This window comes from Bombyx mori, chromosome 6 (assembly GCF_030269925.1).
Source record: "Bombyx mori chromosome 6, ASM3026992v2".
Classification (NCBI taxonomy): domain Eukaryota; kingdom Metazoa; phylum Arthropoda; class Insecta; order Lepidoptera; family Bombycidae; genus Bombyx; species Bombyx mori.
Genome location: NC_085112.1, coordinates 7,829,483 through 7,841,986, shown reverse-complemented (window position 1 = coordinate 7,841,986; position 12,504 = coordinate 7,829,483). Strand labels below are relative to the sequence as shown.

At 32.9% G+C, this 12,504-nt stretch overlaps 1 protein-coding gene and 1 non-coding gene across 3 annotated transcripts in view; both read right to left on the bottom strand.

The window, feature by feature from the left end:
* The window catches only part of Tau (tau-like protein), a 52,502-nt gene extending 42,040 nt beyond the window's left edge, over positions 1–10,462 (bottom strand). Inside the window, exons 1-2 of one of the 2 annotated variants that reach the window (XM_062668876.1) lie at positions 9,349–10,462; positions 7,406–7,495 (exon numbers count right to left, since the gene is read on the bottom strand). In XM_062668876.1, the coding sequence (XP_062524860.1) occupies positions 7,406–7,463 (58 nt within the window). In that variant the 5' untranslated portion in view covers positions 7,464–7,495; positions 9,349–10,462. 2 annotated transcript variants of the gene reach the window in all.
* Positions 6,195–6,266, bottom strand: TRNAE-UUC (transfer RNA glutamic acid (anticodon UUC)). Its single transcript has one exon. It is a non-coding gene; the product is annotated as a tRNA-Glu (tRNA).
* Positions 10,463–12,504: the final 2,042 nt, after the last annotated feature.

Genomic DNA, 12,504 nt, shown 5'->3' with positions numbered 1-12,504 from the left:
AACGTATCTAAAAAATCCTTGGATCATACCTATACGAGACAATGTTTGATAACTATTTCTCATTCTGGTTCTCTTTTTCCTCATCTTGCCAATTTATGACCTATAACACATCCTGTCAAGTAAAAAGTAATTTGAGTTTATAAATTTGTTTTTTTAAAATTTTATTTGCAAGTCATTAACTATTCCAATAAAGTCAATAAATCAAAGTCTCCTCACTTCATGCTACCCTTTGGAAACTACGAGTCATGTTATATCGTTAAAAAACCATCAGTTTCGGCTATTACAATGCATAGAAGCTTTAAAAAAATGTTTGTTTCCAATAAATCAATTGTTTTGTTTCCACGTAAATACTTACTTGCATTTTTATGTTTTTGAATTTTAACGAAACCCTGAAAAATTTTAAGTTTCATTTTAATTTTATTTATGGTATAAAAAACTAAGCTAGTGTACTTAAACTTCAGTAATCATGTACTCATTTTGTCATTTCGACTGTCCCTACGTACAGTATCGAAACTGAAAATTTGCGATTTTTTTTTATGACGCTAAGATATTTCTTTTTATGTATATTTTCACACAAAAAAGAGAAAAAGCTATAAAATACATATTAAACCATGTTTTCAATGAGTATAATATCGATACTTAACAAATCAATCAGCGTAAAAAATCGAATGTTTAATTTCGGTACTATACGCGGATACAAGAAGCGTGCGTGCAGGACGAAACTACCGCTTTCGTTGCTATACGCGGTGCCCCGCGCGCCCGCGCGTTCCGACGCAATTTTGAAGTAATGTGGCTCTAACGGAAAACTGATAAGTATATTAACAAATTTATTAATTCAGAGTGCATGATGTTTATTTTCTCCTTGTTTTTTAATCTGATTTCCTTAACAATATTCTGTGATTAATTAAGTTTACCTCAAAAACAATGTATTGTAAAGTAAATGTCATTCACCCGAAGTATGCTATCGAAAGTCCCAAATTCGATTTTGTACGTCGATTAACATTTTTTTTGGAGTATCGAAAGTGACAGTTTCGATATTATTCGCTGATGGTTAATTTCCTTGTGTAATCGAATCTGGTACATTCATTATTATACGCGGGTACATTAGTCAACGAGCCTATCGAAAATACCACTTTCGATGATTTCATTCGGAATTATATTTTTTTAATTTTTATATTCGATATATCTACTATAGAATATTACTTTTCTTAAAATCAATTTGTATGTTTTATTAATTTATGTTATAACATATCAACAGAACTATATTTTTTACAAATCAATTTCTGTTTTATTAACTTATTTGATACATGGATACTATTATAGTTTCTCCTAATGTGGCCATACCTAGTGCCGCGTCACTTATAACTGAATCGAACTGAACTGAATGTGAGTCTCCACTTATAACCTTGTTGGAAGGTGACTCGTCATCTACAGTTAAAAAAAGAAAATCTACTTTTAAAGTTAACCCAAGCAAAAAAAGAAAAGGAGGAAAGGAAAATGTGCAAAGACAACTGGATAGATGTTAAAATAAAAAATGTTGTGAATACTGGTCAACAATATATTTACAGGAATGAAAAGGTACATAACAAAAAAGGAATGGGACCGATTTGTAAAGCAACTTGTAAATTAAACTGCTGCGAACATTTTAATGAAACAACTCGTCAGAAAATTTATACAAGTTTTTAGCAATTGGCTGACCATGCTAAAAAATTGAATTTTATTAACAAATTTACCAAAAAGTTAAACAAGCACCGTTTTACCACTGAAAGTACATCTAGAAGACAGTTTACCACTCAGTATTTCTTACCAGATCCAGTCGAAAATCAAAACTATCCCTGCGAATATAGACGTGTTTGTATTAAAACTTTTTTGAACACCTTGTCGATTACGGATCAATTCGTCCGTACTGCTCATCAAAAACTAAATCAGGAAGGTATCACTTTACCAGATAACAGATGAAAGCAACCATATAGTTAAGATAGATTCTAATATTATTCAAAGTGTATCTGATCATGTAGCCACTTTGCAACCAGTTGAATCCCATTACACCCGAAAAAATAGTAGCAAGCTTTATTTAGATAACAACTTATCAATGAGAAAAATGTTTTCTTTATATAATGGGTGGGACAATGTTCATCTCTATAATAACAAAGCGCAAACTTTACGCCAGTATACAGACATAATTAATGAAAATATGAATAGGATATATGTGACCAATGCCACAGTTTTTCTAACGAATGCTCTCCATCTGAAGAGCAAATTAGCGCCTATAACAAACATAATTATTGAGACTAAAACTGTTGCTAGAGACTTTAAAAATAATGATAAAATTATTGCTCAAAAGTGGTCTGAAACAGTTGTGCCACATTATTCAGAATTCCAGAAATTTTTTAATCGTCCTCATGGTGACGTGGGATTGATTATTTTATTATAAACGGAAGCTCTGTGTGTACACTTTTATTTTATTTGATACTGGAAAGAAGGAAGAGGCGTGTTATATGTAGACAGAGTGCACAGGCAAAAGGGGAGCAAATGAAGTAAGCAGTTGCTTACTTCATTTTGCTAACAGAAAAGTAAAGTAAGGTGCCAAGGAATTTCTCTTTTGGTCCGATAATTGCGCGGGCCAAATCCCGTAACCGAATAATATACTCTTTATATATGTATCTGGCAAAATAATATAAAATCGATATTACTCATCGCTTTTTAGAGCAAGGGCACACGCAGAACGAAGGAAATCTAAATGAACTGATATACATACACCCCAAATCAATGGTTTGTGCGTTGGTGTAAAACTAATAAAACCCCATATAATGTAGTGGAAATGACTCAAGATGACCTTTTTAATTTTAAAGCTATATTGGATGTTCGCAAGTGGAAAAAAGATATTAGAAATGAAAATATGAAGTGGAATTTATTTTTATTAGGGAAATTAGTGTGCGTAAAGATGATCCAAATTGTTTATATTTTAAATACAACCTTAAAGATAATCCTTCATGCTTAAACACCAAAATAGAAACAAGAAGTCATGGAAGAAGGCAAGTAATTAATATCGAATTAAATAAATTGTATAGTCAAACATTACCATTACCTGAAGCTAAATACATATAAGGATTTAAGTCATTTAAGTAACACTGGAGTCATATCCAAAGAATATTATAGTTATTATAAGAATTTGAAAAATAGCAGGAACACATTTGAAGAAGACTGACGATTCAGACTAAATACAATATTACAGTTATCCTACAGTCTGTACTTACCTGAATCTGTTATGTTAACTGCTTTAGTTTGATTTTTAAGACGTCCCTTTTTAAAACTTCCCTTTATTCAGTATTTAAATTTTTTATGATTATTTATAGAAGAAATTATAAGAAATGTTTATTTTAATAAGAATACGAAATCATTATTAGTATTACTCTAAGAAATGCGATAGTTATTGGATTTTAAGTTAATTTAAAGCTTTTATTTTGTTTAGTTTTTACTTTGTAGAATTAAGTATGTTCATATTTTATTCAAAGAAGTTTTTATTTCTATATTTTATTTTTAACTAACTGAAGAATAAAAGTGTGTTTCATTTGATATCATTATATTAAACGTAAATCTGTGATTGCAATATTAGTTAAGAATTTTATTAATTAAAATGAAATCAATTAAAACCTTAGTAAACTAAACTTGCCTTTGTTTTAATTAAAATCGTTTTACAGGCCAAGTATCGAAACGTATAAAATACTTTGACGTACTGTATCGAAAGTGACACTTTCGATAATTTCTTAATTTAAATGTACAACGTAAAATATCGCAAGAGTCACATTCGATAATTTTGATAAAACAGTTCCCAAGTAAATAATCGAAATGGGCAGTTTCGATTGTTCACGCTAATTGATTAACGTAGTAAAGTATCGAAACTAACATTTCTCAAAAACTATGAAAATTTTGGGATAAAATGACATATACATTTAACTGCCAGTAAAAGTTTACCATATATCTGAAATTATTTGCAGATAGGCCAATAAATGACAATTTGGTACACAAAATTAACTTCAAAGTGCTCTCCTGTAAAGTACCGTTTTTCAATTTCGATATTATACGTAGGGACAGTCGATTTATTTTATCTGATTTGCAACAGTCTAGAATCAGCTCATTTATTCACAGTAATTACCACTCCGGCACGCCAATTGAATAAGGTGACTTCAGTGGCTGGCACCGAGAAAAAATATACCACCGTAATTTTCACTATTTTCATATTTTTTTTCTTCCTTCGTAACTGATACCTTTTGTTACCGTTGTGCTAATTAGTCCCAAAAAAAAAAACACCGCAATACGTTTTTTTGGTCTATTTCATTGTTTTTCTGTTGTGTTGAGGTTTTTGCTGTTTTTTTCTGTATTTTATGACAAAAACTGCACGAAATCAGCTTTATCTATATATAAAAATACATACGATTGCATGGTTCCGATATATAGATGTCGATTTTCAGTAAACAACAACGCTTTTTTCAATATGTTCGTTAAGAATTCGTTATTCATTTTATTGTGAGTATTCTTAGAATGCAACGCCTACTGATGATCTATTTATGCTACTGCGAGGACAGTAAATGGCCCAAATTCGCTCGCTCAATACCATCAAATTCAATTTTATAAAAGTAAAACATATCAACGGGGAAATAATATAAGTATTTTCAATGACAAATTGACTTTAAAGAAAATTCGATCATTTATTTCGATTTTCAGTTATCTGCTGACACGAAAGCTGTAAAGCTATAGAAACTGAAAAAATAATGTTATGGCAATCAACAAACGCGAGTACAAACCGTACAGTACGAGTTAGCTCAAAAGTGAATCTGCTTTGGCGTTATTCTATTGACACTAATAATATTATAGACGGAAATAAATATATGTACATATATTGTAATCCGAATGATTGTTATTCGACCGTAACAAAAACTCGCACACGTCCAAAGTTGACGTTTCATACATCATGTCGATATGTCCTTGAGTGAAATTTAAATACATTATACAAAAGTCTCGTAGGTCGGTGCGTTTTTTACAGAAATATCTTGTTCCTATTTTAAAAACAGCTTAGCTTATGTCATCATGATAACGTGCTGATAATAAAATGAAATTATCAACGTATCTTCTGTTTATTATATCGATGTTGGTTTATGTTAATCGATATTAATAGATAATTGTCAACAAACAGCATTTGAAATTTAAAAAATATCACAAAAGGGATAAAAAAAAAACACATAAACTTTGAACTTTTTGTCATTTAATATGGAATAATTAAGGGCTCAGTTTGAAGAATAAGAAATCACGTTCATATCATGCGAACGGAGTTGCTGACACGATGCGTTAAATTAATTCAATAAATCACAATTATACGTGCACGTGCTGTGGTCAGAAAGAATACCATAAATACCAATTATTACCAACTGAACACGATGAACTTTAAACAATATTGAATTTCTCGAGAAGAACCTCACATGAAATTAGTATTTTTTTTAGAACTGGTGAATCAATTGTTTTTATAATACACATTAAATAAATATTAGGTAAAATAATATAAAATATGTATGTTCCATTGTTTGCAACCTAAATAATAGATTTTCTTAAGTACCTATCTTTGATGTTATCAACCACGAGGTATACCAACTTATATACATTTCAGGAACATAAATTTTATTAATTAACACAACTATCAACTTTTAAGTGTAGAAAAGTAATCATGGAGCGTTGTGTGACAAAAACAGTCTAACATTTTAGGTATGTTTTTTTAATTATTAAAAAAAGCTGTGATATTAAGCAGGCACTTAAAAAATACGCTTTCCTACACTCTCTAATGTGTCAAACTTTTTAAATGTTGCTAGAGATGCGTCATACCGGGACGTAAAAGTTAAACGATTATTGTTTGGAACTGGGGCGATTCTATTAACACTGATGTCTGTATACATGTATGTACAACCCGGGTAATAACTGAGGAATGTGGACGTTTGTCTTCAAGAAAGTGAATTAAGAGGTCGCCCACGTTAACCCCGGTCATTGTCGACTTGATGCGCAGACTGTTAATGCTCGATAATTTGTGTCTTCGTATAACAAGAATAATTTATTTAAACTTAAGGATGGCATTTGTATATTCACTCTGAATGTTATGCTCAAAAAAAGTATATTAATATTAAAGTGCGTAAAAAATACAAAAGAGTTTCCCGTACCGGGAATCGAACCCGAGCCTCCTGGGTGAAAGCCAGGTATCCTAGCCACTAGACCATACGGGATTGCAAATATTATTGCGAATTTAGATATTTTATACAACACGAACATTTTCTTTAATTTTTCATATTTTATGATAGACAGAATCCAAAAAGCTACCGTTTTCTCGTCTTTTGATTTACAGATTAATTTTTAAATTTTTTTTGTTGCTTAGCATCTATTAACGAGCTTTATTAACGACAGTCATACATAAAAAATGTTATTGTATCAAAATGTTACAAACTTCTCAATTTGTTACTGACAAAGCAGACGGTAAAGTAATAGGTGTTTACTTATAAAGTCACCATTTTACAATACTGAACCCGTCATCCACCCTACTCAGCAGACCTTGCGCCGACAAATTTTTACTTTCCAAAACTTGGACAACTACTTTGGCTGAAAAAAAAATCCAATACCCTGAGGTATTTGGGTATTGAGTTTTAGAGGTCATTTAAAATGCTTTTATATAATTTGTTAGTTTCCGTACACCTGACCTCTTCAAGAAAGACATCGAATAATTACCACTGCGCTGGCAGAGATGCACCGATGTCAAAACAAAATATTTTATTATATAAAAATTATAAATAAAATAACATTTTATTTATAAAAAATATTTCAAGTTTCTGTATACTAAACGACAAATTTCGTAGGTAAAATTATAATATAATGAAAAATTTATGTCTCTGTGGTTACGCCCGAATTTACAATATTTGCCGAACATTAGTTATAATAATTAATTTTCATTTATTTAGAATTTCAGAATGTCCATCTTTCCTGGTACAGCTACGCACTAGGACGGATTCCATAATAAAATTTAAAAAGCCGCCGCAGCTTACAAAACAATAACTTATTTATATACAACGCTACCAACCTCTTACTATTATTTTTTGTTCCATTATAGTTTTCAGTGAAAGTTTTAAGTATCATAAGCTTGTTATGAACTTAGCTTAGTAATTATTTTAAAAAAAATCATTAAATTTTTTTTTATTGCTTAGATGGGTGGACGAGCTCACAGCCCACCTGGTGTTAAGTGGTTAGAGGAGCCCATAGACAATCTACAACGTAAATGCGCCACCCACCTTGAGATATAAGTGAATCCACACTATATTAGTGTAATAGATAAAGTTAATAGATTGTGATGTTTGAAAATAAGTGTTCTTGTTACCTGTGTTATGTTTTTCCACGTGCTTCTCGATAGCAACTCCGTCGTTGACTTCGGCCATTTTTAGGTGAACTTGATATGCCCTTTTAGTACCTGAAATATACAAAAATTACTGACGTAAATTTTACAAGCAAGTTTTTGTAAATCTCAACGCAAATTAAATTTCTTTGAGTCTTACATGAGATTGGAAGATAGGGCGTTTTAATTATTTAGGATCTCGACTGTAAGACGAATATGTAATTTTACGTAAGACGTTATTTTTAATTTAACATTACGTCTTAACTCTTTATGTATTAGATTTTTTTAAGATTTTATATCGTTATTATAATTTTCTGCTAATTTATGTGTTTCAATTTATTTGATTATGTTCTACAACGACCACATTGTTTCTCTCAAGTTACTGTATCATTGGTCATTTCGCGCCTTTTTTTCAAAAACCTTTGTAGGCAGACGAGAATGCCCATCTGATGGTGAGCGGTTACCGACGCTTATGAAGGTCCGCGATGCTAGGGCCAAAGCCAAGCCGCTGCTGCTAGCGCAAAAATCTCAAAATAACCTTTTCATAAAATTACTCTTTCAAAATTGAGTTTAACTTTGTTTAGTTTTCGATGTGCGCTCCATCTAAACAATTATCGGGCACATGTCAGGTAATTAGTACGAGCACAGTCATAAAACGAGATAAGGTGTCAGTAGTCTTGCATGGATTACAAAACGCTATTTTTGTTCTAAGTAATATTACTAGAACAATATTTCGAACAATTCGTTTTCATTTAACTTCTCTTGGTCCTCTTTGTTGTCCTTTTTTTTTTTTTATATACGGGCCACTAATTCGTGAATAGACAATTAAATTCAGCATTTCGTTTTTTTTAAAACGAATGAACATTGAATCTTTGAATTCTATTCGAAACTGACGTAATTGACATAGACCTCATACGAAACTAATATATTAGATAGAATATTACAAATTAACAATATTACTATTCTATTAAGAAATTGTAAGATAATATCGTTTGGTAAACTTTAGTATTTACTTCGGTTTCGCGAGTTAAAAACATAATTAAAACTAACCATACGGTTTATTCTCGAGTTTTATTTACACTATCATTATAATGACATAAACGGATATAATACGTTAAATAATTACACTTTCGAATATTTTACGGTTTTCGTGATCACAGACAACACGGTCACGGCCGTGAAAATAATAGTTTTAATTCACAAACTTTGATCAATGTGCAATGATCTCATCATTATGTTACACAAGTTTTTAAACCGGCTTAGGTATACTGCATCGCGTCATTCGCGTTCCTAATACCAACGAATACGTTAATTAACATTTTTATCGATGAATAAGTAATCACTTTTTTTGGAAATTACAATACTGCTACGTATGGTAGTTTAATTTTCACCTGTCCTGGTGAAACTGGAAAGACCTCAGGGACACCAGTAATCCCACATTCATAAAAAAATATGTTTAATATTCATGCGAATTACCCACTTCAAAATTGACGCAACTGTAGAGTATTTAAAAAATAACTCTATATTGACTAAAGTCTAACCTTAGAACATAGGATAAGCGCGAGGTCAACAAGACCGGAAAACAGACAGACCAAAAACAATGATTTCTATATATTATTTCGAATTTAACAAACAAAAAAATTACTACAATTAAATATCCCACGAAGATAAGAAAACACAGGCAATTAACATAATTTATAAATAATGAAGTTTACGTTTTTCTATTACAAACCAATGTTATTAACATACATACATTATTGAAGATTATTAACTGTTATTAAATAATAAATTTAAATAAAATCAGGTCCTAGTTCGCATGCGTTAAAGTACAAAAAATAAACTTAAAAAGGACCAAAAATAATTATGAAAAGTTGCGCTTCATTTGTAACGCGGTGTTTTCAAATGTGTTTATTATTAAATTTTCTCACTTGATAAGGCTTTGTCGTGCCGGCACTGTTATCACTGCACTATCTTACACTTCGCGGCCCGGGGAACACTTGCCTCGGAGATAAATACAAACGTACTGGCTTATTCAAGCCACTTCGAGCGGCACACTTGGCCCGAGCGATATTGTGGTACTGCCAGTTGAATGATAAAAAATTACTGGAAATATGTTTTCGATATATATTTTTCATAAACAATGTTGTTTTCTTTCGTTTTCTTCTAGACGATTCTTCAAAAATTTAATAATTTTGCTATCGACACAGTTCTACTTAAATGTATGTATAATTTAATAGAATTCACACCTAATAAGTAGTCTGTTCTTTAATCGTGTTTATTGATAATATAATATTTTCTGTCTATTTAATTAAGTTTGAAATTAAATAAAAACAGACAACGTTACACTGTACATTGTATAATAATATAATAACAAAAAATAAATAAACATAAGTGAATATAATTCATCGCATCCTGATTTTCTCAATAATTGGCAACTCAGCTTTACAGCTTCACTATCTGCGAATCACGAGCACACCCGAACGTGAACCGACATCACACGAACAGTGTTCAATCGCCGGAAAACATTTTCCGCGCCATTTTTCCTGGCGTAAATGCGGGTGTTTTTGGCACCCTTCAACGTTTAAGGGTCATTGTCCACGTTTACTATGTGTAAGTCTTGAATAGAGATGTAATTTTTACTTTTTACGTTTTAAAATTCACATCTAATAAATTGTTTTGATATTGTATTACATACACGCAAAACACACATACACGTAACATTTATAACATCTTGAGAAAGTATTTGTAATAACAAATGAGTTATATTTGTGAAAGAATGTTACTTGGATGATTTTGTGCAGTCATACGATTCCGGACTCCACACCTCGTGCTTCTTATTTAGAATTAGGTATCTTAGGTATTAGAATTCATTTTGAACCTGTACATACTGAAGGGTGTTTTCATAAGATAGTTAGATCCAAATAGAATAATGTTTAAATTCATTCGGGTGGAATTGTCGCTTTATCTGTGGTCCAGTAATACCAGGACAGCTATGAGTGCTAATGTGTCAAAATATAAAATGATTTTTTTAAATACATAATATACGCGTATTGCTTACTTAATTATATCAGATTACACTAAGATTTCGTTTTATCTATGCTATCAATATTTTTTTGTAACAATTGTAGTTCAGACCTTGAAGTCAATATCGGATCAGCCGTGTGACTAATATTGCTTTGTTTTCGTATTTTGTTTCCAGTTACACAACATTTATTAAAGTTTTAGATGAGTACCTAGACTTGTTCAGGGTATATCTGGTGTTCATTAAATACCAGAGCCCCGCATATACGGACTTTAGTCGTCACTTAAGCTCATTAATACTTGGATCTGGTTACGGTTAGGAACACCAACAAAAATATTATTAATATGCTTGTATATGTAGTTTTCTTTACTATTTTTTATAGTATAGGTAGGTAAATAAGTTCACGGCCCATCTGATATTAAATAATTCTGTATAGTGGCTATACCTTACAAGCTGGAACGGATGACGTCTTCGTGGTAGAAATTAGTATAATGGAGGGACGTACCCTTACAATTTACAAAACGCCCACCGCCAGTGAATACCAAATGGGATAATAGTCAAAGAATGCTGCTGCCCGTTCACCAGCCCAGTGACCTCATGGATCCCTTTCACACACTAACAGTGCTTTTGAAAGATACTGGTAGCATCAACAAAGTCGCCAAAGAGTACGACATGAATCATGCCTGTAGTGTCAGCCCGTTGAATTTTTCGCTGGATTTACTCACAGGATTCCGAAACCGATAGTATGTGTACACGCAAAACGGCAGCCTTTGAGCTATTAAGCATTCTTTGAAGGCGCTCAAGCAATTGTTAGCAAACTTTCGGATTCTGACGGAGCCTTCGAGCTCGCTCAGCCGTCCAAGTTCAGCAGGAATACACCTGGACGAATCGCGATCCTTCTAAAAAACGCTTATTCTTTAGTGAATCACTCAGTCACATTTTAGAACACCCATGGGAAGATATAGGGTAGTGCTAATCTATGTCGACACTGCACAGTCGAAGTTAACGTATTTCTCGGAAGGTTTTTGTCACACTACCCTCAATGCACGATAAGTGGTGTGCGAATAATTTTAGTGAATCGGTATTTTTCATAAATTTTGTGATGATCACAGAAGGGCTTGCGTTTCATCATAATGAAATAAAAGAGTATCAATAATCAAAAACTACTGAAATATTGAGTATTTTCGTACACCTGTAGTACGTACCGTGGCGTTTTGAAGTCGTCGTGGCCTAACGGATAAGACGTCCGGTGCTTTCGTGTTGAGCGATGCACCGGTGTTCGAATCACAGGCGGGTACCGATCTTTCTAATGAAATACGTACTCAACAAATGTTTACGCTTGACTTCCACGGTGAAGGAACAACATCGTGTAATAAAAATCAAACCCGCAAAAATATAATTTGCGTAATTACTGGTGGTAGGACCTCTTGTGAGTCCGCACGGGTAGGTACCACCGCCCCGCCTATTTCTGCCGTGAAGCAGTAATGCGTTTCGGTTTGAAGGGTGGGGCAGCCGTTGTGACTATACTGAGACCTTAGAACTATATCTCAAGGTGTGTGGCGCATTTACGTTGTAGATGTCCACCACCATTACCACCACCCTGCCTGGTGAAGCAGGTGAGCGTCACCTTAAACGTGAGCTGATGAGCTGAAAGGGAGCATATGAACTCTGCGGAGAATGAGCGGACACGAAAGGGGAGGTAGGAAAACGGGACTTACTTGGAGGCTGATGCTGGCACTATCACGGTCGTAGTGGTGTTTCTCTGCGATGGGTGGCACATACACCTTTTCACCGGTTCACACTCAACCTTTTACTTAGTAACTGTCGCGCGAACACTGCCTATTTCTGCCGTGAAGCAGTAATGCGTTTCGGTTTGAAGGGTGGGGCAGCCGTTGTAACTATACTTGAGACCTTAGAACTTATATCTCAACGTGGGTGGCGCATTTACGTTGTGGATGTCTATGGGCTCCAGTAACCGCTTAACACCAGGTGGGCTGTGAGCTCGTTCACCAATCTAAGTAATAAAATAATTTTTTTTTTTTAACCTTGGGTTAGTCGTTTG